The 25,380-nt window shown below is 45.0% G+C and overlaps 2 protein-coding genes across 3 annotated transcripts in view; both read left to right on the top strand.

The window, feature by feature from the left end:
- LOC109869436 (nuclear receptor coactivator 3) overlaps window positions 1–15,609 on the top strand; it is a 114,157-nt gene extending 98,548 nt beyond the window's left edge. For both annotated transcript variants that reach the window (XM_020459599.2, XM_031804447.1), the window contains 16 exons: window positions 3,586–3,768; window positions 3,966–4,052; window positions 4,258–4,398; window positions 4,653–4,800; window positions 5,370–5,902; window positions 6,061–7,142; window positions 7,335–7,452; window positions 7,589–7,762; window positions 7,916–8,146; window positions 8,305–8,410; window positions 8,563–9,061; window positions 9,143–9,244; window positions 9,390–9,624; window positions 9,937–10,114; window positions 10,214–10,406; window positions 11,115–15,609. In XM_020459599.2, coding sequence (XP_020315188.1) covers window positions 3,586–3,768; window positions 3,966–4,052; window positions 4,258–4,398; window positions 4,653–4,800; window positions 5,370–5,902; window positions 6,061–7,142; window positions 7,335–7,452; window positions 7,589–7,762; window positions 7,916–8,146; window positions 8,305–8,410; window positions 8,563–9,061; window positions 9,143–9,244; window positions 9,390–9,624; window positions 9,937–10,114; window positions 10,214–10,406; window positions 11,115–11,126 — 4,022 coding nt within the window. In that variant the 3' untranslated portion in view covers window positions 11,127–15,609. The remainder of the gene's footprint in view (window positions 1–3,585; window positions 3,769–3,965; window positions 4,053–4,257; window positions 4,399–4,652; window positions 4,801–5,369; window positions 5,903–6,060; window positions 7,143–7,334; window positions 7,453–7,588; window positions 7,763–7,915; window positions 8,147–8,304; window positions 8,411–8,562; window positions 9,062–9,142; window positions 9,245–9,389; window positions 9,625–9,936; window positions 10,115–10,213; window positions 10,407–11,114) is intronic.
- Window positions 15,610–16,446: 837 nt separating this feature from the next.
- The window catches only part of LOC109869844 (RNA-binding protein 38-like), an 18,217-nt gene continuing 9,283 nt past the window's right edge, over window positions 16,447–25,380 (top strand). The window contains exons 1-2 of the mRNA XM_020460115.2: window positions 16,447–16,944; window positions 24,333–24,456. Of these exons, the coding sequence (XP_020315704.1) occupies window positions 16,774–16,944; window positions 24,333–24,456 (295 nt within the window). The 5' untranslated portion in view covers window positions 16,447–16,773. The remainder of the gene's footprint in view (window positions 16,945–24,332; window positions 24,457–25,380) is intronic.

Genomic DNA, 25,380 nt, shown 5'->3' with positions numbered 1-25,380 from the left:
ACCTGCTCCCCGATTTTACTCCCCAGCAGTGGCAGCGGCTCCAAAGTGTCATCATCTCTCTCTCTGTGTTTTGTACTTCCTGTCTTTTTCACCTATTCTCTTGTCTATTTTTATACTTAACTTAGTGTTGAATAATGTGGTTGGTAGGACTCTAGTTTCTTTCTTTTGCTTTTGCTTTCCCTTTCTCTATATTTCTTTTGTATTCTCTCTCCTCCCTGCACCTCTCCCCCATCATTATCTCTGACCCCGTGAATGAAATACGCTCTCTCTGCACATTGCTGTGAGATGACCACTGACCACTCAACTGGGGCTTCACACACACACACACACACACACACATTTTCTCTCACTTACACAATCCCCTGTGTGTGTATAGGGGGTGGGGATGTTTTTGTTTCTTGTGCGTGTGTGTTTTCTCCCTGAATCGACCCCTCTGTCCAGACTAAGTGCTGGTTAATTGTGTCTGAGGGGAAATGCCGGGCCTCACGGCCAGGCGGTGTTGTTGTCTCCATCAGGCTGGAGAAAGGATCCTAACGGTCTAAGACCTTGTTAAATCATCTCTCAGTATCAGTTAGAAACCCCCATGCCCTAGGGCCCCTTCTCTGTACAGACACATGTTCCCTCCCTTCACCTGCCCTGTCAGAAACAGACAGACTGGAGGCCTTGGTCCCTGATAAGGCATCAAACAGACTGGAGGACTTTGTCCCTGATAAGGCATCAGACAGACTGGAGGCCTTGGTCGCTGATAAGGCATCAGACTGACTGGAGGACCTTGTCCCTGATAAGACATCAGACAGACTGGAGGACTTGGTCCCTGATAAGACATCAGACAGACTGGAGGACCTTGTCCCTGATAAGGCTTCAGCCAAACCTTGGGGGAGACTGGGGCCCTGTTCCAAACCTTCCTCTCTCATGTCTTAATCTTTGATCTCACATGACTGAATAGGAGAGAGGCCATGTAATGGAACCTGTGCTATTTTAACACCTTTTTAGTTGTGTTTGTGTCAGACAAGAAAGCATGTAGGATGGATGGTAAAAATATTTTCACAGGGCCTACAGTAGGATCTCTCTCTTTGAAGTTTAGTTGAGCACCCCTCCCCCACCCCACCCCCTTTCTTGTGAAGGTGACCCTCTGGGTGGCTGTGCTCTGATGAGGAGTCAGAGCCCAAATCAGGATAGATGGCTGGGTGTACCTGCCTACCTGGCTGCTCTGCTCCCCTCCTGCCCCCGGCAGCTGCACAGGGCTGCAGGGATATTGGAAATCGACACTTCAGCTACATTAATCCCATGGTCCATTTAGCCAGGAATCAGAACGAGAGGGGATACTTCTGCTTTTAGATTTAAGAAGGAAAGTAGTAATACTCTAGCAAGCAGGGCTGATTCATCTGTCACGTGTGTTGTGTGTGTGTGTGTTGGTGTCCCGATATTTGAACGATTTAGAAGATTACATAATGCATCTTTCTTGAATGAATCTCATATCATGTTTGTCTCTGGTTGTGCCGTGTGTCCTTGTTGTATTCTCCGACTGCAAGTCGCTCCGGATAAGCGTGTTAGCTAAATTATATAATGTTATGTGTGACACTGACTAAATATGTTTGTGCGTATACTGACACACACAGAGTTTGTCAGTATACTGTACATACTTTAGGTCAGGGGCTCTCTCTCTATCCGTGTCCCATCCTATAACTGGATGTACTGATGCCTCTCTTTAATGAGGAATGCGATTGTTTTTCTTGAGTGTTTTGGGAGGTTTGTATACAGTGCCTTCAGAAAATATTCACACCCCTTGACTTTTTCCACATTTAGATGTGTTACAGCCGTATTAATATGAAATTCATTATATTGCAAAAATCTTTTTTGGTCACTGACCACACAATACCCCATAATGTCAAAGTGGAATTATGTTTTTCAACATTTTTACAATTAGTAAAAGATTTTAAGCTGAAATGTGTTGAGTCAATAAGTATTCAACCCCTTTCGGAAAGGCTAAATAAGTTCAGGGGTAAAATTTGCATAACAAGTCACATAATAAGTTGCATGGACTCATTCTGTGTGCAATAATAGTGTTAACATCTCTGTACCCCACACATACAATTATCTGTAAGGTCCCTCAGTTGAGCAGTGAATTTCAAACACAGATTCAACGACAAAGACCAGAGAGGTTTTCCAATGCCTCGCAAAGGGCACATATTGGAACATTGGATTTAAATTAACATTGAATATCCCTTTGAGCATGGTGAATTTATTAATGACACCTTGGATGGTGTATCAATACACCCAGGCACTACAAATATACAGGTGTCCTTCCTAACTCAGTTGCTCGGAGAGGAAGGAAACCGCTCAGGGATTTCACCATAAGCCCAATCAATCAATCAATTGTATTTATAAAGCCCTTTTTATATAAGTTACACAAAGTGCTATACAGAAACCCAGCCTAAAACCCCAAACAGCAAGCAATGCAGATGTAGAAGCACGATGGCTAGGAAAAACTCCCTAGAAAGGCAGGAACCTAGGAAGAAACCTAGAGAGGAACCAGGCTCTGAGGGGTGGCCAGGCCTCTTCTGGCTGTGCCGGGTTGAAATTATAACAGAACATGGCTAAGATGTTCAAATGTTCATAGATGACCAGTGGGGTCAAATAATAATAATAATAATTGCAGTGTTTGCAGAGGTTGCAACAGGTCAGCACTGCTGACTTTGGTGACTAATGGTGACTTTTAAACAGAGTTTAATGGCTGTGATAGGAGAAAACGGAGGATGGATCAACAACATTGTAGTACTAACCTAATTGGCAGAGTGAAAAGAAGGAAGCCTGTACAGAATACAAATATTCCAAAACATACGTCCTGTTTGCAACAAGGAACTAAAGTAATACTGAAAAAAATGTGGCAAGCAATTAACGTTTTGTCCTGAATATAAAGTGTTATGTTTGGGGCAAATCCAATGCAATATATTACTGAGTACCACTCGCCATATTTTCAAGCATGGTGGTGGCTGCATCATTTTATGGTTATGTTTGTAATCGTTAAGATCTGGGGAGTTCTTCAGGATAAAAAATAAATGGAATGGCGTTAAGCACAGGCAAAATCCTAGAGGAAAAGCTTGTTCAGTCTGTTTTCCACCAGACACTGGGAGATGAATTTACCTTTCAGCAGTACAATAACCTAAAACACAAGGCCAAATCTACACTGGACTTACCCAGGAAGACTCACAACTGTAATCGCTGCCAAAGGTGCTTCTACAAAATATTGACCCAGGGGTATGAATCCTTATGTAAATTAAACATTTGCTAAAATTTCTAAAAACATGTTTTCACTTTATCATTATTGAAAGGGAAGGGGGATACCTAGTCAGTTGTATGGAGTATTGTGTGTAGATGAATCCATTTTGAATTCTGGCTGTGTGTGGAATAAGTCAAAGGGTGTGAATACTTTCTGAAGGCATCGTGTTTGTATTCTATAGTATTTTGTAAATTGTGTGCCTGCAGGGCTCCCTTGTAAAAGAGACATTGGTCTCAATGAGACTCCTTGTTAAAATATTTGTATGTACTACATGTATATTGATGTGTGTGTCTCGTCCTCCACAGTTAATGGGGTGTCCTGGGGTGGGGAGGCGCCACGTCAGAAGAGCCACACCTTCACCTGTCGCATGCTGGTCAAGTTTGGCCACACCCACGGACCTGTGGAGGAGGGACCAGGAGGGCCGCGCTACGAGACCATGCAATGCTTCGCCTTGACCCAGCCCAAGGCCATGATCGAAGAGGGGGAAGGTACGGACACCCGCACACACAGACAGACTGAGACATACAAACATACAATCTTACACACACAAACACACAACACACACACAATCTTACACACAAACACACAACACACACACAATATCATACACACACCTGACACACACACACAAACCCAAACTTAATGTATGTGCATGTGTAGCTAAACTATTTCCCTTCTTCCTTAGACCTGCAGTCGTGTATGATCTGTGTGGCCCGTCGTGTGACTGCTGTAGAGAGAACAGAGAGCTTCAACACCCGGCACGAGCTCTCAGGTGAGACTGACCAGAACACAATTTATGTTTTTGACTTGTGTTGCAAACCTGGTTGCAGAGTTTGATTTAATGAAGCCTTGTGTGTACAAAAATGGTACAATATCCTTAAATAGGTATATACATTTACAAAAAACTTGCACAATATCTTTCAATAGGTATATACTATCTATGCTCCACAATCTCCAGCTCCTCTTCTTCCCTCCAGGTAAGCTGATCCAGATAGACCAGAACTCGCTGCGTGCGTCAATGCGTCCTGGCTGGGAGGATCTGCTGAGGCGCTGTATCCAGATGTTCCTACAGCACAGTGACGGACAACCCTGGTCCCACAAACGCCATTATCACGAGGGTACGCCCACACACACACCTGTACCAATACACACACCTGTTATACGCAGTCGCACATGCATATGGTACCTGTCCCAAAACACACAAACCTGTTCCAAAACACACATACCTGTCCAAAAACACGCATGAATGGCATCACTAAGAGACATTTCTGTCATGATACCACCAACCCTATACCTCTTCTTTGATATATATTTCACTTCCATATCTTGATATGAACCCATTGTATTTGCCCCCTTGTCCTTGGCCCAACAGCTTTCCTACAGGGTCACGCTGAGACCCCCCTGTACCGTTTTTCTCTCTCGGACGGAACCCCTGTTACGGCCCAGACCAAGAGTAAGCTGTATCGCCACCCCATGAGCAACGAGGCCCAGGGCTTCATATCCACCCACCTGCTACAGAGGTACACACACACACACACACACACACCTTCTGAGGTAGAAAACAAGTTATACACATTCTTGCTACCTTTGCAAGACACAGAGTACACACACACAGACACACACACAGCTGAGGGAACTGATGCCTACTGATATCCACAACATCCTCCCTATGCTTGGCAGATAGCTCTGAAGGCTTGTATAGATAGATGCTTCACACAGTGGAGAATTCCCACAGGCCACCTGGTGGTTTTGTTCCATTCTCAGTAAAAGGAATATATACAATTATTGTGCTTGACATGTCTCAAAAAACACTTGGAAGAAGTAAGGTTGTGTAGTGAATTGAAGAGCACCTCGTTCTCATTGTGAATAGATAGTCTTTTCTCATTAACATCTTTTTTTATTCTTTAAATAACTTTCTTCAGTGTGTATGTACTTCAGTTCCATCTTCTGACTATTCAAGAGACTCTTCTGGTAGACTGGATCTGAGCGTTTACAAGAGTAGAGCACCAAGGATGTCATAATAACCTTACTTCTCTCACATGCTCTTTTCTCCTCCTGCTCCTTCTCACCTCCTCATCCTCTCTTCCAGGGAGCAGCATGGCTATCGCTCTGCCCAGGGCGGGGGCATGATGCCAGGGCCTATGAGGCAGCAGGGCATGGGGGGCCCCAACCCCAACGCCCAGATGAACATGCCCCCTGGTGGAGGTATGGGGGGTATGAACCGGGGCTACGGGCCCATGAACGAACAGAGCCACATGGGACAGATGGGAGGGGGTTCAATGTACGGAGGGAATGGAGGTGGTGGTGGCGGCAGGGGAGGCATGGGCAACAGAATGATGCAGATGAATCAGATGAATCAGTTGAACCAGATGGGCCAGATGAATCAGATGGGTCATCAGATGAACCACACAGGTCCAGGGAACCACCCTGGCATGCAGCAACATCAGCACCCCCAGCAGCAACATCAGCAGCCCCCCTTCCAGAGCAGTGGGGGGTATGGACTGGGGGGTATGAACAGCCCCTTGGGGAGTCCCCGGATGATTGGCCCCCAGCAGGGGCTCCTGATGTCCCCCCGAAACCGAGGCAGCCCCAAGATGGGTGCCAGTCAGTACTCACCTGGAGGTACGTCAATCAGGGGGGTACACTATAACTTTCCATAGTTTTGCTGTGCTTCATAAAACACAAGATGATCAATCTTAGGTTTTTGCATTTTTTAAAATGTTTTTGGTTTGTAGAAGTTGTAGTACAGTTTCTAACCGTGTGTTTTGTTTCTGTCCCAGACATGCACTCCCCCATTGGCCCTCATGGAGGAGGAGGTAGCACCTCTTTCTCCAGCAGCTCCCTCAACGCCCTGCAGGCCATCAGCGAGGGGGTCGGGAGCTCCCTCCCGTCCACCCTCACCTCTCCCTCCCCGGCCAACAAACCAGACAGCTCCCCCAGCGTCCACTCCTCCTCTCAGTCCACCCAGCCCAGTCACCCTGCCAAATCCGGCCCGGATGACTCCAAAAGCCCAACAGGAGGCCTGGGTCCTGCGCCCAGCGTGCACCCCCTCCACCAACACCATCACCACCACCCACACCACCAGTCCGAGAGCTCCGGAGACAGGTTGGACAGCCAGGCCCCGGCAGACAGCAAGGAGCCCAGAGAGGGGGCCATCGAGGCTGGGGTGAGCTCAGAACCTACCCGGAGAGTCCCAGACGGTAAGGGCCATAAGAAGCTGCTGCAGCTGCTGACCTCCCCCACTGAGGAGCTGGGGTTAGGGGGAACTGGCTCCGCCTTGCCCTCTATACCTCCCCCACCAGGCAGCAGCAACACCCCAGCAGGGTCCGACACTAAGGACCCCATAGGAAGCATTTCCAGCCCTTCCTCTACTGGAGTATCCTCCTCTTCCTCAGCCTCCACCAATCAGGGCCAGGCGTCGGGCACGGCTCTGGCCAATGCTCTGGCCTCTGCCCACTACACGGCGTCGCTGCAGGAGAAGCACAAGATCCTCCACAAGCTGCTGCAGAACAGCAACACACCCGATGAGGTGGCCAAGATCACAGCCGAGGCCACTGGCAAGGTGACCCTGGGTGGCCAGGAAGTCCCAGGGGAGGTGGGGGCTGGAGGAGCAGGAGGAGTGACAGAGCCTAAGCAAGAGCAGCACAGCCCCAAGAAGGAGAAGACCCACGCTCTCCTCCACTACCTCCTCAACAAGGATGATACTAAAGAGCCAGTGGATGTGAAACCCAAGCCTGAGGAGCTGGAAGGAAAGGGGCCCCCAGGAGCCACTGCCGGCCCCCCACCCAGAGGCCCTGGCGCTGGACCTGGCCCAACAGCTGAACACCCAGAGAGCAAGATCAAGTCAGAGCCGCCTGATGAGGTAACCACACAGTTTGGTGGTCAGATCATTACATTACTGGTAGATTATTACAATTTCATGAGTATACCTACTAATAAACACGTTGCCCATTGGCCTTCACTTTGAACATTTTCATTACTATGAAGTGCTTAACCTCTGTAGGTTGTGTGATACTGTGTTGTTGCTGATACATGTGTATCTATCTCTTCCCAGTTGGACAACCTGGAGTCCATCCTGGGAGGTTTGAGGGGTTCTGGCTCTGAGTTCTACCCCGAGCAGGGAGGAGGAGGAGGGAACAAGGCCCAGGGTTGCCTCGACGAGAACCTGCAAGGTAGGACTGTTCACATTGAGCGTGTTGATGAAAAACATTTTAGGCCTAGCTGAAAAAGTAACCTCCTCAGAGAATCTGGACACCAGACTAACATGTACCTGTTCTATCTGCTGTGTCCCTCTGGGTGTGTGTTCAGGGAGTTCGGGGATGGCCCCTGGCCCACGAGGGCCCTTCCAGAGGGCCATGTCAGCAGACGCCAAGCCTGGAGTGGTGGGGAGGCGCCCCATGCTCATCAAACAAGAGAACATGATGGGCAGCCCAGAAGGATACCCAGGGAACATGGGTGTTTGTCCGCGAGGCGTTGGAACAAGTAACTTATTTAGTTATTTCACTCTCTTTCATGCGCTGCTGACATTTGTCTTTCCTCTGTCTTGCTCTTTCCCCTACTATCTAAGTCTGGGTTTCAGTCTGTCATTGCTGCTTTGAAAAAAGATCTCATCTGTGTGTGTTTTGTGTCCCCCAGGGCCGATGAACAGGGGCATGGGGGTTTCCCAGCGCTCTCCCATGGGGGGGTCAGGGGATTGGGGGATGCCCCGCTCCTGCGCCAGCCCTGTGGGCTCAGCCGGTCACCCCTCCATGAGCCGTCCTGGTATGGACTACAACTCCAAAGGCATGATGGGAGGGCCCATGGTGGGAAGGTCCAACAGTGTTCCTGGCACCAGATCCATGCTGCAGCAACAGCTAATGGACATGGGTACGTGTTTGTGTGTGTGGGTGTGCGTTAGTTCATAAAATGAAGATGGCGGATGTAATCGCTGGGATGTCGGTCTGTATGCACGTGTCTATATGTGTATGTAATCTGTATTGATTCTGAGATAGAATATCTGGTTAATGTGTGTTGTGTGTGTGCAGGAGGTTCTGGTGAGATGGGGATGAGTCCGTTCGGTCAGCAGGTCCAGCCCAACCAGTCTCCGTCCTGGTCTGACAGTGTGATGGGTATGGAGGGAAACCACAGCAGGTAAACTAACCCTGTTGCCCTCCATTAAAATGCACTGACCCCTGCTCTTATATCTAAATAATAGTTTTAATAATATATGATTTATACCAGGACAATTGTCAGCCAATGCCATTATGTCGTACAATTAACAGTTCTCCATGCGTGTGTTTCAGGCGTCAGTTTGGAAACGCCCTGGATGAGCTCCTGGCTCCGCCCACCACCAGCGAGGGCCAGAGTGATGAGCGGGCGCTGCTGGACCAGCTGGACTCTCTGCTCAACAACACGGATGGCATCGCACTGGAGGAGATCGACCGGGCCCTGGGCATCCCCGACTTGGTCAGCCAGGGCCAGGGGCCAGAGCAGCATGGTGAGCCCTTCCCCGGCCAGGATCCTTCCATAGTGCTGGAGCAGAAGCCTCTGTACGGCCAGGGCTACCCCGGACCCCCCTCAATGGCCATGCAGTCAGCCTACGGGGGGAGCCCTATGCAGGGCCAGCCCCAACAGGGGGGCTTCGGCCCCATGCTCTCCCAGATGGGCCCAGGGGGCAGCTTCCCAGGGATGGGAGGCATGGGGGGTATGGGTCACCCCCGTGCTAACATGATGAGACCCAGGATGATGAGCGCCACCAAACCCATGAGGCTCCAGCTGGCGCAGAGACTACAGGGCCAACAGGTAGGAGACACAGACACAGACAGACTGATAAACTCACATAGGACTTTATGCTGACAGCTTATTCTTTCCTCCCTCCCTCAGTTTATGAGTCAGACTCGGCAGGGGATGGCCATGAAGATGGAGAACCCTGGAGCAGGCAACCCTGGCTTGAGGCCGGGTATGCAGCCTAGCATGGGAGGACAGGTAGGCACTCCCCTTTCCTCCACACACACACACACACAAACTAGCATATGGGAGCCACTTAGGCATAACCTTTCCTTGTTGTACAGTACACACAGACATAAATCTAAATACACACACACTCACTATACCCCTTCCCCGTCCCCAGCCTGGCTTCCTGAATGCCCAGATGATGGCCCAGCGTAGCAGGGAGATGGTGACCATGCAGATGAGGAGACAGAGGATGATGATGCTAATGCAACAGCAACAGCAGCAGGCGGCAGCAGTGGCCGCTGCAGGGGGGTTCAGCCCCCCTCCCAACGTCACCGCCCCCGCCGGCATGGACACCCCTATGGGAGGCCCCAACCTGAGCCCCCAGCAGTTTGGCTACGGGGGAAACTACGGTGAGTTTGAGTTTGTTTGACCTGAAGGGCCACAGAGTGTTTCTGCTTCCTAGTGGTGAGTTTTGTACTTACAGTGGGACATGGAATGTGTGTGTGTTTATAATGAACATTTATCATTATTTGACAATGTTGGTAACCTGTTGAATAAAAGTGATAATGCCCTCAAAGCCGGTGTTTGGAGGATATATTGGCACGGTGCTTAACAACACCTGTGCCAATATCCTCCAATCCCTGGCTTTGAAGGCATTATCACTTAATTGGGTGTAGGTGCTTGCGTTCACATGCCATTGCTTATGTAACATGTTCCTTCAGGTATGGCCCAGCAGGGTGACCCGTCGTTTGGCCCTGCGGGCAGCAGTCCCCCCAGCACCATGATGTCAGGCCGCCTGGGTCCTCAGAATCCCATGATGCAACAGCATCCCCAGGGCGGACCCATGTACCAGAGCACTGACATGAAGGGCTGGTCGCAGGGAGGCATGGCCCGTAACAGGTGTGTGTGTAGCAGGGAGGGAGAGAGAAATAACCTACAACAACCAGTGACAACATTCGTAACCAACTAACCCACCTCCTTCCCTCCCTGTCTCTCCAGCTCGTACCCCCAGCAGCAGTTTTCCCAACAGGGCAACCCGGGGCAGCAGCAGTTTGTCCAAACGGGCAACCCAGGACAGTACGGGGGCATGATGATGAATGGGGGCATGCCTTCCAATGGAGGGGGGGGGCATATGGGGCAGATGGGGATGAACCCCATGGTGATGGGACGTATGCCGATGGGGCCTGATCAGGTACACCGCTGTTCTAAATGGTGTGTGTGTGTGTGTGTGTGTGTGTGTGTGTGTGTGTGTGTGTGTGTGTGTGTGTGTGTGTGTGTGTGTGTGTGTGTGTGTGTGTGTGTGTGTGTGTGTGTGTGTGTGTGTGTGCACGCATGAACGTACCTACCAGCTCTGTCTCAGGTCAGAATTAGACGTTCATCCATGATTCTCAAATTTCGAAGTTGTTCCAAAAATCTAATTTCTAAGTGTTTAAGGTTAAGTTTAGGCATTAACTCCAAATTGTTATGGTTAGGGTTAAGGTTTGGTATAGCCTTAAAACAGAAATATCAGAAACAACTTTCTATAGCTGGATTTGAACTTGCAACCTTTGGGATAAGAGGCAGATGCTTACGGTGTGGGGTAGGCTTAAAACAAAATATAAAAACCAACTTTCTATAGCTCAAACTTGCAACCTTTGGAATCAGAAGCAGATGCTTATGCCAGTCCACCATCCCTGTCCACAACGCCCTAGCAAAACCCAAACCTACTTGAAGGTTGTTGCTCCTAGTGGCCGGTTTCCATGTCATCTCTTGGCGCCGACAGACATGGATGTATGTCGAAAACTGACTTGTATCATGGGTGACCTGGCTGGCACGTACAGTAGGCATGAGTGTTATCAATATTTATGTACTCACACACACAATGTCTCCAAACTAACCCCATTACCTCTCTTCCTTACAGAAATATTGCTGAACCTGAGACCAACGAGTGTGGTGGAACAGAACAGACTCACTGTGATCCTTTCAGAGAGATGAGTGCAGTGATGTGTGTGTGTGTGTGTGTAGTACTCTACTCCCACCAGTTGGGGGTGCTGCTCTCTGGACTCGAGGCAAGTGTTGGCAGTCTCACAGCTGGAGGAAAATAGACAGAGGACACACTATTCTACTCTCACTTCTTGTACATGAGACATGCTATGACACACACCAACACACACACACCCCAAAACATCCATGTATCTAAAGACACACTGTGACACACAAACACACACATACACAAACTGACGGATCGAAATTAGAAGACATCCTCTCGTGGGATGTGACTACCATCATGCCAAGTTCACCCCTGGCCATGGGAATTCTCTCTCTGCTTTGGAACGCTATGAGAGAAGACAGTGTTTCCTAGTTCTGGTCCTGGAGGACCACCGTGTATGCAGACCATACATCCCATCCAGTCTCTGAATCCACACTTAATGAATGATATATATAGTCCATTGTTGGAGAAGGTGGGAGTTGATTGTAATCACTGATACATGGTCAGCTATTTTCACATCCTCCTAATGATTAAGATTAGGGAACCCTGGTCCTAGATCTGTGGTTAGGGGCAACTTCTACCTCTATAAGCTATATTACTATACTGATGAGCAGACATGTAGTCAATAGCATATAGTCAATTCAGAAGTACAACACCAGTCAAAAGTTTGGACACACCTACTCATTCCAGGGTTTTTCTTTATTTAACACTATTTTCTGCATTGTAGAACAATAGTGAAGACATCAAAACGATGAAATAACACATATTGAATCATGGAGTAACCAAAAAAAGTGTTAAACAAATCAAATTATATTTTCTATTTGAGATTCTTCAAATTAGCAACCCTTTGAGTTGATGACAGCTTTGCACACTCTTTGCATTCTCTCAACCAGCTTCATGATGTAGTCACCTGGAATGCATTTCAATTAATAGGTGTGCTTTGTTAAAGTCCATTTGTGAACTTTCTTTCCTTCTTAATGCGTTTGAACCAATCAGTTGTGTTGTGACAAGGTAGAGGTGGTATACAGAAGCTAGTCCTATTTGGTAAAAGACCAAGTCCATATTATGTTAAAATAAGCAAAGAGAAACGACTGTCCATCATTACTTTTATGATTTAACCTTTAGGTCAGAGAGGAAAGGAAGATCCAGAGTTACCTCTGCTGCAGAGGACAAGTTCATTAGTGTTACCATCCTCAGATATTGCAGCCCAAATAAATGCTTCACAGAGTTCAAGTAACAGACACATCTCAACATCAACTGTTCAGAGGAGACAGCATAAATCAGGTGTTCATGGTCAAATTTCTGCAAAGAAATCACTACTAAAGGATACCAATAAAAAGAAGAGACTTGCTTGGGCCAATAAACACGAGCAATGGACATTAGACCGGTGGAAATCTGTCCTTTGGTCTGATGAGTCCAAAGGAGGAGGAGAAGGTGTGATGGTGTGGGGTGCTTTGCTGGTGATACTGTCAGTGATTTATTTAGAATTCAAGGTACACTTAACCAGCATGGCTACCACAGCATTCTGCAGCGATACGTCATCACATCTGATTTGCGCTTAGCGGGACTATCATCTATTTTTCAACAGGATGGCTACCCAACACGCCTCCAGAATGTGTAAGGGCTATTTGACCAAGAAGGAGAGGGATTGAGTGCTGCATCAGATGACCTGGCCTCCACAGTCACCCGACCTCAACCCAATTGAGATGGCTTGGGATGAGTTGGACCACAGAGTGAAGGAAAAGCAGCCAACAAGTGCTCAGCATATGTGGGAACTCCTACAAGATTGTTGGAAAAGCATTCCAGGTTGGTGAAGCTGGTTGAGAGAATGCCAAGAGTGTGCAAAGCTGTCATCAAGGAAAAGGGTGTCTACTTTGAAGAATCTAAAATATACTTTGATTTGTTTAACACTTTTTTGGTTACTACATGATTCCATATGAGTTATTTCACTGTTATTCTACAAAATAGAAAATAGTAAAAATAAAGAAAACCCCTGGAATGAGTAGGTGTGTCCAAACTTTTGACTGGTGCTGTAAGTAATTAAGAGGCAGCATACATACACAGTGGACCTGCAGGAGACTGGGTTAAGGTACGACAGAAATTAATTCTAGTTGGCTGTGATTGCACTTTACGGAAAGGCTGTCGTCAAAATGATTGTGGCAATATTTATTGGTCATAGAGGCCTTTACCCAAGAATTAATGCATAACAGCAAATCTTGTTAAGTTTTTATTTTATTTTTGTGTTTGTCAGAGGATGGAGACTATTATGATTAGAAATGGATTACTGTGACGATCATTATTCTAAATGGTTAACCAATGGAAAGGCAGTAAGCACAGATTTTGTAGAACACTTTCTTCTGCAGTGTGTTGATTATGGGGATGTTAGTGGATGAAAAAGGTTCAGATTATTAAAGTAGATCCTTAAAATGTACTGACCTATTTCAGAGTGCACAGTTACCCTCATATTTATACATCTATTCATAAATGTAAATAAGCATTTTAAAAACGAATGTGTATATTGTATTTTTAAGGAGGAATTTGTAAGATTTACATCTTGGTTACCTCATGGAACACTTAATAGAGATGTGTTGCCAGTTAATGAATGAGTTGATTCCTAAAGTAATCCACACACTGTGAAAGAAAGGGTTTCCCCCAATTTTAGTGTATGTTTATGCAGATTTCTAGCAATAATCCTTCCTCTTGGTTCTCCTGTGAGGGCAAAGTGAAGCACCATTTACTCAAAGCGATGGTACTGCAGTATTAGGATGTGACTCGTCTCATTTGGAATTTTTGCTTTTGTCTGTGAATACAAATGTAAATACGCTTCAAATGTATTATATATATATAAATATATGCTTTTGTAGGTCACATACTGTTTTTGCAGAGATTGTAAGGCTTGATATTTAAAGTATAATTTTATTATTCTGTCGTAGGTCAAAATAACTTTTATTTTCAATACAAAAGGAAGGGGGTCTTTCTTTGATCAAAACTGAAAAACTTTGGTTCAGTTTGCCTCAGAAAGCTACAACTGCATCTTTTGTTCTTTCAGAAGCACTTTTTAAAATGTGTGATCTATAAATCATATATTTCTCTTTTTCAAAGGCATTTGCATAGATTTAGAGGTGCTTGTGTGATCCTGTCATTTTCTATCAATAGATGTTTAATTCAAAAGAGCAAACAAACACACACAATGCCTAAAAGAGGTGACATGTGATTGTGTTAGACTTAGGGGGGTCCATGTTTCTTACCAGTGTGTGGATTGATATTTTTAGATAGGGCCCTATGAGTTCAATGGCTCTAGTTCCATTCCTTATAATTCCATACTCTGTTATTGGCTAGGCTACTTAGCAGCAACTATGTGCTCACAGATAGGCTATTAAAGACCACCCAAAAGCCATTGCAATATCAATACTGCTTTTCTTCCCTTCGATTGGGCACAGATGCTGGGTTGTGGTGGTCAGTTTTACTGTATGTAGGTTTTTGTGTTACGGTCTTCAACACTGCGGTTGGTTCTATTTGTGGCTTTACTTTTTGAAGTCAGCTCATATTTAGGGAGGCTGTCGGGCTACACTAGATGGTGATTTGGATTCCCTCCCTCTCTCTGTCTGATCCTTGAAGGTTATTTGGGGACATTTTACATGATTTTATGTTGAACCTTGATTTTTCCTTGATTTTGTAACATTTTCTGTGAAGCTTTGTGAGAAATCTTTTTAAGATGTGCTCAATCCAAAGATTTGTGTTTTGTCATTCTGCAGTGCTTAGAACCCGGTCCTAGATGGTGCAAGTAAGCTATTCATGTGTGCATTTCTCGGCTGCACACCCTACATAGAATATGTTTGAATTTATGTATTCCCATTCCTACAAAACAGAGTTAACATGGGTCTGGTTCTGCTGAAGTGATTTTAATCTTGTTTGTGATTGTTGTTTTTTTGTTTCTTTGTTTTATCTCTTAAAATCTATGGCCAGTTCTAAGTTGTGGTGCTGGAAACGGTTATTTCATGAGATTGACCACTCAGAGAAGAAGCTCTTTAGTGGCACTAACCTGTGTGGTGATACAAAACTATCCCATGGACTCTGAAGATGACGGATCGCTATCTATCTTTTAACACAATGGAGAATGTCTTCAAGCTGTTTTATGGAAACATTTTGGAATAGCCTAGAGTGAATTTTCAGTCTTGATGAAGTATATTGAAAAAGATTGATCTACCGAATATTCAAAAGAACTATGTTCTGTGCTTTTGCTTTTAAAAAAAGTATCCCTCTCGATTTATCCTTTGATTTAAATGAAAAGAGAGGGGAAGAAAATATAAAATGCTTGGGAAAATATACAGTCATAATTTCAGGATGTAAATTACTGTTGCATTTTTTTCTTACTTGTTTCTTGATGTTAATATTGATGTAAATACAAATTTCTATTTAAACATTACATTGTGTGTGTTGTGTTTTTCATAACGAGTGAAAGTTTCTAAGTTCCGAGTTAGCTTGGCCAGAGAGAAGGGGATGAGAACTGGGGTTTGGTCACTGGACTAGATGATGAAGAATAGGGGCACTTATCATCTGGGTACAAATGATGTCTGGAGACTGGGGGTCTGCGTGAACTAGGAGCCAGAGGTGAGAGGGTGAGAGAGGAGGTGAGGGGGTCTCTGATTGCGAGGGAGGGGGTTGTATGAGGTTTTGAGAGGAAGGTGGAGGGTACAGGAGGCTGGAGAAGTGGCAACATTGAGGTCATTTGGAGTGTGGGATCTGCTTGCTTCTGAATCTGTACTGTTGACCAATCACAGACGAAGGGCGTAGACTTCGTCTCCTAACTTTGGCTTGCCTCCAGAAAAAAAATGTGTGTGCGAGAACAGCACCAAAAAAACTTAACTGAAGTCCAAAACGAAGAAAAGAAACATCACAAAAATCCTTTCATCTTCAATTTTTCCTGTGATTGGTCACCCCTGGTGCGCACTTTTGTCTTTAACCACATCAATTTCCTCTCACCCCTATGCCCTATTGACCCTTTCATGTGCGCTGTCTCGAAACAAGACTTTTTCGCTTGTTGTGGCCCTTAAAAATGGAAAGTGAATGTGATGTTTTATGGTCAGCAACTCATTAACTATGAATAAGCCAGCCTCAGATATAGGTCAGCACACTTCAAAACAAACATTGACAGGGGGTGTCGCTAAACCTAGGACGCTCCGGTTATGTATTGGCCAAAATGTGAGTGGGCGTGTTTGAAACTCGCCTAGAAAATACTTCCCCCACCACCCCCTACCTGAGATATTCCGAAGGAGTAGGCAAGACACCTGTCAAGAAGAGACTTAAATCCAGCCTGTTACAACAATAGCGCTGCTGGGATATAACTCAACGCATGGAATAAGGACGTAATTTTGCTTCGATACAGACTGGACGAATCAAGCCTGATTTTGGGCGCTTGAGAAAAACCAATGCGCATTTAAAGCTTCCATCTCTCGAACGGCCATTTAGTTGTTTAGAACTTTGATATACCACCTATTGTGTTTCCCCCATAGACGGTTTAGGTTTTCCATTCGAACTCACTAGTGGACCAACGCTTTATCATCAATTTGTTAACAGAGGTCTGGAGACAATGCATCCCACTATTCAGAAAGACACTACTTTCACTAAGATATTTGTCGGCGGTTTACCTTATCATACAAACGACGCATCCCTTCGAAAATACTTCGAGATGTTCGGGGATATTGACGAGGCCGTTGTGATAACGGACAGACAAACCGGGAAATCCCGAGGATACGGATTTGTAAGTGTAGTCTACTTCAGCTAACAAGACACTGTGCAATACCTCAAAATTCGGCATAACCTTTCTTTTGACAGGACAGAGCGCTTGAATGGCTGACTGTTGTTTTCTGCTCATGCCATGTTCTTTGGTATTGTACAGGAAGGGGTGAGGGTAAGGTACTGAAATGCGTGAGACGTGCGACAGACTGTCTGGCGATGTGTCAGTTATTTTGTAACCGTTTGTGTTACTTTCGTAACACTTTATTTTGTTGCCACTTTTTATATTACAAAAAACCTATTAACAAACGTATTGCATTGTAAACAATGATGGAAGTGCATTAAAAGACCTACACACATTTCATTATCTACCACAGAATACTTTCACAACCTATTAGCCACCCTGAATAGGCCACTGTAATTCTTACCCAAACACCTTGAAATGAGCCCATAAAGAAAGTGAGGCAACAGTTGCAGTTGTTTTACCAGGTAGGCTGGGCCCACTGCACATATCCTACACTCTACTGTAACCATTACTTTTCCTTTACATTGTATTTTCTAACCTTTGTGTCCTGGATGGACATGTACATGTGCTGCTGACATTTCTGTGCTCATGTAATCGGCAAAGAGCATGGGTCTTCATTTGGTGTAACACTGACACGTTGTTCAACTAACAAGTGTGTGTGGTTTTGCAGTCATGTGTTTTAGCATGAGTAGATTATTCCTTTAAAAGCATAACATCAATTATCTCCCGAGTCCTGAACAACAACCCCCTCCACTTCCAAACACCCATTCTCTCTCTATCTATACACACACACACTGTGTAACAACAGCAAATATATGTGCATAATGAATAAGAGCTGAAAGAATGTGAGATGGTCAAGCGGGAGGCTTTTATTTGCCCTGAAATATTTTGCATTCATAGGCACGGTAGTGTATTTACTCAGTTCAAAACAGAATGGCTGAGGAGAGACCTAATGCAGCAAATGCATCAGTTACTGGGCCTGAAGGATCTCTCCCCCTTTTCCTTCCTATCTCCCTCTGTTTTCCCTCCTCCCTAGCTCTCTCTCCCTCCCTCTGGGGGAGGTTGTGTGTCAGCAGAATGCAGTCCCCCCTGGTCACAGAGGTGTGACATGTCAGTTGGTGCTCTGAGATAAGGCTGCAGTTCTATTTTGACTTCCCCACACACACACACACACACACACACACACACACACACACACCACCCCCCTCTGCCAAGCTGTGTGTGGTAATGAGAGGGGGGAGGGAGAGGGTCAGTGAGAGAGACAGATAAGAAGACAGACGAGAGCAATGAGGGGAGTTAAAGCAATGCATATTTTCCCTGCCTCCCTGTTCATACACATGTTGATGAGTTTAGCCAGGTTCTATCTTCTCCAACCTATACAGTCTGCCCATTTCACCCCTGACTTCCCATAGCAGTCTAATTCCCCCAACAGCCTCAATCAACCCATCCACATTACAGCCACTGTTAGCATAGACCCCCATAGTTTGGTGCCGTGAAATAAAAGCAAAAGAATAATGCAGTGATATCAATGCCTTATACTATTTGGCGACTGGACTTTGTTACTAATAGCATTTTTCAGTTCACCTCACCTCATTTATTAGCAGTTTGTGAATACTCTTCCTGTACTGGTTGCCATGGCACCCAGTGGCAGCCTTGATAGTTTACTCCTGTGAATGTATCTATAGTTATTTGTTGTAAGTGTTTTTTTATGTGCATTATAATTATCAACTTTATTTTTATTTTTTTAAAGCTAAGCTAGTTATCTTAACCAAAAAACGTTCAACTAGAAAATATAGTAGCCTACTTCTCCAATCAATTAGCTAAGTGTTTGGATTCGAACACGAGCCTAGATCTTCCTCTCATCTCTCCTGGACCGAAGGATGGACCAAAGATGAAGAAATGGCAGCAACTTTCCTCCACTACACACAATTTCCTCAGACATTTTGAACAGATTAAAACAACCTTGTGCAAGGAGCTCAATAACAGCCTTATGCAAATACAGGAGGGATCTTCTGGAAAACATGAGGACGACGAGGCAGTAGGAAACTGATCAGAAAATGAATCTATTGTGTACACTCACTTGCCAGTTCTGCAGGCTGACCCTCAGGTAAATGAAGTCACCCACTCCAAGGCATATACAGTCAGTACAGAGCACAGTAGACCAACCAAAATGTAATGACACTGTTTCCACCAATGACTAAACATGTTTTACACTCTGCAACCCTTATTAACAAAGTCTCCTCTTCTGTATAAGTGTCTCTGATAATGACTTTGACAAGATCTGCCTCACTGAAACATGGCACAGCGAGGTAAACTTACCATCTTAATGAATCAGCTCTGCCTGAATGCAAATACATTGAAAGGGCACACAGCCACGGTGGAGGCCTTGCTGTTTTATACAGACTGCTTTATTTTAAACCCACTGGCTGTTGCTGAGTTTCAGTCTTGAGTACATTGCTCTTAAATGTAAACAACCAAATCCTATCACCCCCCCCCCCCCCCCTTTTGAAGGCCCTCGGATCAATCCCAACCCTCCCCCAAAACAAAAAGTTTGGTTGTGCATCAGCAGTTTTCCTCTTATGTCAGTCACTGATTGTCAATCAATTAGCCCATGTCAGCTAAAATTTTGTAGATTGCTAAGTTAGTTTAGCGGCCAGTTATCTAAACGTGTTATCATGGTCAAATTACCGAACAAGGGCCCCCAATTTATATTGTTTGTCTCACTTGGATATCATATTCAAAACTGCAAACATTTCTCCCCACCCTATGGAAAAATGAGTAGAATTGCACGACATTAACTTTAAAAGATGTGGGTACGCAGACCCGTGAGCAACTACAGCCCCTCTTGAGTTCAGATGTTTTGTGGCCTCCACCCCCATCACAGTTGCCCATCCCTTGTCTAAACCTTGTGCAATATGTAAATGTTCCCATCCACAACCATGGATACACATTGGACCTCATTATCACTGGCGATGTCCCTGCCTCTGACTTGGATGTCATCGAGCTAGGCGTCTCTGAAATCAAGGCTGTGACACTGTCTCTGACCTCTCAAACTCCTCTCCGCTCCCATTACATTCTGCAACCTGAGGAAACTTAACCCATTCCTCTTTCACCTTTGAGGCTGACTGCAGTGAGCTGGCCCTCGATGATATTGTCAATCTGTATAACAGCACTCTGAGTAATACCCTGAACGTCCTTGCCTCTGAAAACACATGTGAAGTAACATTCCAACACTCTCCTTGGTTCACTGATGAACTGCACAGAATGAAGACTCCTAGCCGTAAGCTTGAGACATTGGAGGAAAGATGGTTTCACTGTCCAACTACTGGCCTATAAAGACCACCAGGCAAGCTACTCTGCTGCCTTAAAAGGAGCACAATCAGCCTTCTACTCTGCCACAGTGGCGGTCGGTGACTTTTAAGATGAGGGAGAACGATAATGTTTTTAATGAGCATGGCCTTACTTCCATTACAGCGCATTGATGATTTTCATTCACCCAGCTCAATGTAACATCTATAGATTTAGCCTACTACATGATATTCACATTTTCCCTATACCCATCATGAGGTTGCTACAACTTAGCCTAAGAATTCAAGTTTACAGTGTAGATGCACAGGTCCAGAGAAACATTTTAGTAATCGAGGTGACAGACAGTGACACATTCAATACTGACTTGCACACTCTGCCTTCATCTAGTTGATCTATGGTGTAATCATTAGTTCAATAGCTGCAAACGAGAGTTTCTATCGGACAAATTCAGGTATGTTTATCCCCGTTTCGTTATGTTTGCTCTGTTTAAGACATGTTTTTCAACAGAAACGGTGGAGTAAATACGCCCCTGATCAAACACAGTTCACTTTCATAGTAGCCACATACAAACAGCATGATAATTTCTCTGGTTGTATAATTCCTTCTCGCATCTCTGTGCTCTCCTCTCACCTTTTTTTTTTTGCTTGTGTACTTCAGTGCACAACACATCAGCTGTCTGTGACCAGGAGAAAAAAAACATTCCAAGACAAACCTTCACATCATAACTGCTAACCGCTACACACAGCCTACATCATTGTCACCATATTAGCTAATGTCAAAATCAACATAGCTACTTGAACTAACACATTAGTAACCACACTACAATCATGCAGTACAGTCAGCTAGCAGTTACACCGGCTGGCCCCGGTGGCAATAAATGTATAAAACCAAAAGCTTACCTTGACACGGAAGAGTTCCAGTGTTGGATAGCCAGCTAGCTAACATAGCATCCCTCTCTGTTTGAGCCGGGTATTTGAGTAGCCTAAACTAGATAGCTGCATTTGCTAGCTAAGTGAAACTGACCTTTTTTTTAAACAAAATATAGCTAGCTGTCTCTCTTGCTTCTCCTTAATTTTTAAAGAAATTAGTTTGTTCAAAACTGTTCAACTATTTTCTATCTCTGAGTCAACTACTCACCACATTTTATGCACTGCAGTGCTAGCTATAACTGTAGCTTATGCTTTCACTACTAGATTCATTCTCTGATCCTTTGATTGGGTGCACAACATGTAAGTTCATGCTGCTAGAGCTCCAATAGGTTGGAGGATGGCCTCTGGAAGTTGTCAGAAACTCATAATTATGGTGTAAGTCTATGGAAGGGGGTGAGAACCATCAGCCCCCCAGGTTTTGTATTCAAGAGCTTCAAGTTCCTTGGTGTCCACATCACTAAGGAATTATCATGGTCCACACACCAACACAGTCATGAAGAGGGCACGACAAAGGCTCTTCTCCATCGGAAGGCTGAAAAGATTCGGCATGGGCCCTCAGATCCTCAAAGTTCTACAGCTGCACCATGAGAGCATCTTGACTGGCTGCACCACCGCTTGTTATGGCAACTGCTTGGCAGCTGACCGCAATGCACTACAAAGGGTAGTGCGTAAGGCCCAGTACATCACTGGGGCCAAGCTTCCTGCCATCCAGGACCTCTATACCAGGTGGTGTCAGAGGAAGGCCCTAAAAATTGTCAAAGACTCCAGCCACAAAAGTCATAGACTGTTGTCTCTGCTACCACACAGCATGCGGTACCGGTGTGCCAAGTCTGGAACCAACAGGACCCTGAACAGCTTCTACCCCCAAGCCATAAGACTGCTAAAGCTTCAATCACATCTGTCATCAGTTATACAAGGTTTTCCAGTCTGGCTTCCGGCCCTTGCACAGCACAGAAACATCTCTGGTTAAAGTTTCCAATGACTGCTGATTCAGGATCTCCCAGCATCCTCCTCCTCTTAGATCTCAGTGCTGCTTTTGACACCGTAGAACACTTCATCCTCCTGCAGCGTTTCAGAGAACACACTGCTGTCTCTGGAACAGCTCTAAACTGGTTCTCCTCCTACCTCTCCAATAGGAAGTTTTACATCCCTATTGGAGAGGCCAGATCGGAGGAGTCTGCAGTCATATCCGGTGTTCCACAGAGGTCAGTGCTGGGGCCTATCCTGTTTTTAATTTACATGCTCTCTCTCAACCTAATCCGAAGAGATTATAATATCAACTTCCACTGCTACGCCGACGATACCCAGGTTTACATTAACAACCAACCGGACACCATTCCTGCCCTAGCAAAACTCAGCAGCTGCCTAGAGGACATCAGGGAATGGATGAAAGAGAACTTCCTCCAGTTGAAGAGTAGCAAGACAGAGGCTATGCTTATTTTGACACCCAAGCAGGTCATCAGTGCTGGAAACATCTGCCCTACAATCAACAGCCAGGCCATCCGCTTGTCCTCTGTCATCTACAACCTAGGAGTCAAGTTGAATCTTTCTCTGTCCTTCGATGCCCACATAAAACAAATATGCGAAACATAATTTTGCCATCTTAAAAACTTTTCCCAGGTCATACCATCACTTTCCCAGCCAGATGCAGAGAAACTCATCCATGCCTTAATCTTTAGCCATGCGCTGTTTGGGAGCCTCCAACTAATCCAGAAAAGTGCTGCCAGGGTCCTGATCAGGACCAAGAGGTCAGACCACATCACCAAGATCCTGGCCTAACTCAACATCAGTGACCTCATCTCATTCAGCGAGCCACTTTGCAATCTCTGCTCCAGCCACTCTACTGCTTCAAGTCCTCAAGACATGTCTCAGAACTATGGCATTCTGAGCCTTCTGCTCCCTTGCCCCTATGGAATGCTCTCCCTGACCATCTGAGAGCCTCTCCATCAGTCAGAACCTTTAAAACGGGCCTTAAAATTCACTTCTGCAGAATGTCTTTTTCATAGTCCTAGTCCCAATCTAAAATGTATACTGAACAAAAATATAAATGCAACAATTTCAAAGATTTTATTGAGTTACATACAGTTTAAATAAGGAAATTAGTCCATTTGAAATAAAGGCCCTTATCTATGGATTTCACATTACTGGGCAGGGGTGCTGAAATGAACATTTGATTGCTCTGGTGGACATTCCTACAGTCAGCAAGCCAATTGCACGCTCCCTCAACTTGAGATATCTGTGACGTGTTTTATGACAAAATGTCACATTTTTAGAGTGGCTTTTTATTGTCTCAAGCACAAGGTGCACCTGTGTAATGATCATGCTGTTTAATCAGCTTCTTGATATGCCACACCTGTTAGGTGGATGGATTATCCTGGCAAAGGAGAAATGCTCACTAACAGGGATGTAAACCCATTTTTCTACAAAATTAAAGAGAAATTAGCTTTTTGTGCATATGGAACATTTCTGCAATCTTTTATTTCAGCTCATGAAACCTGAGACCAACGCTTTACATGTGTTTACATTTCTGTTCAGTATATTTAGCACCTAACCCACTTGCTATTTTACCTGTCTTGAATCTAAATGTATGTTGTCTTTATTGTACATACATAATGTTTTTCTCAGTAGATCTTTGAGAACTCTGTAATGAAAAGCTCTATACAAATTAATTGTATTATTATTATTACTAATAATGTAATATAATTGTATTATTATTATTACTAATAATGTAATATAATTGTATTATTATTATTACTAATAATGTAATATAATTGTAATAGATGCGGTCACAGGTGTGTGTGTGTGTGTGAGAAAGACACTGAATGTGTGTGTTTTGATGTACCATGATGGTGATGGCTCTTATTTAGCATCCCGCTGTTAGTAAAATAATAATATAATTGGAAGAACCCCTCCCTGCACACCCAGACACCCACCATTTTCTGTGATAGGTCAGTATGCTAGGTCATAATGTCACACATTGTTAAATGCACACAGGAACTTTCTATCTATATGGATCCAGGACTAGTGCTCAAACATAATAGGGAATACAGGAATTTATTGGTGAGATACAAGTTATGGGATAAGTATTTTATAAAATTGATATTGGTCACTTCTTGAATTGTAAACCTGTGTGTTCCTTCCTCCTGTCAGGTGACTATGATGGACAGGGGGTCGACAGAACGGGCATGTAAAGACCCCAACCCCATCGTCGACGGGAGGAAGGCTAACGTCAACCTGGCCTACCTGGGAGCCAAGCCCCGCAGCCCACAGACAGGTGAGTCATGCGTGCACACACACACACAGAGACCAACCCCACGCATACACAGACACACACACACACTACGCAAACATGTGAGCAGATGGCACGCGCATACACACTCTCAGCTGACGACTATTATAGCTACATTCCTCTACATTATACGGTACACACACACTACACATTTGATGGCAGACCCAGCTGTGGTCAGGCACAGTGTGACTGTACAGTGTGAACCACCAACCTACATCTGCGCCCCTTCAGACTACACACGTACACCAAACCACCTGTCACTCTGTGGAGTCTATGGGAAAATGTAGGGCTCAAAAGTAATGCACTACTGTAAAGAGAATAGGGTGACATTTTAGATGTGTCATATGTGTGACCGACGCACAGTAGCGACAACTGTAGTATACTGTATCTCGATGTTGGGTTGTTGTTGCTTTGTTACACGCCAAGCATGCAGTTGATGTGCTATGATGAGTGTACAAAACATTAGGAACTCCTGCTCTTTCCATAACATAGACGGACCAGTTGAATCCAGGGGAAACCTATGATCCCTTGTTGATGTCACTTGTTAAATCCACTTAAAATCAGTGTAGAAGAAGGGGAGGAGACAGGTTAAAGAAGGATTTTTAAGCCTTGAGATAATTGAGACATGGATTGTCTGTGTGCCATTCAGAGGGTGAATGGACAAGACAAAACGACAACCTGAAGTGCTTTTGAACAGGGTATGGTAGTAGGTGCCAGGCGCACCGGTTTGAGTGTACCAAGAACTGCAATGCAGCTGGATTCTGCATACTAAAAAGTTTCCTGTGTGTATGAAGAATGGTCCACCACCCAAAGGACATCCAGCCAACTTGACACAACTGTGGGAAGCATTGAAGTCAACGTGGGCCAGCATCCCTGTGGAACACTTTCAACACACTGTGGAGTCCAGAG

Source organism: Oncorhynchus kisutch, linkage group LG24 (assembly GCF_002021735.2).
Source record: "Oncorhynchus kisutch isolate 150728-3 linkage group LG24, Okis_V2, whole genome shotgun sequence".
NCBI classification, from domain to species: domain Eukaryota; kingdom Metazoa; phylum Chordata; class Actinopteri; order Salmoniformes; family Salmonidae; genus Oncorhynchus; species Oncorhynchus kisutch.
The sequence above is the reverse complement of the archived record's forward strand: the minus strand, read 5'-3'. Positions and strand labels throughout refer to the sequence as shown.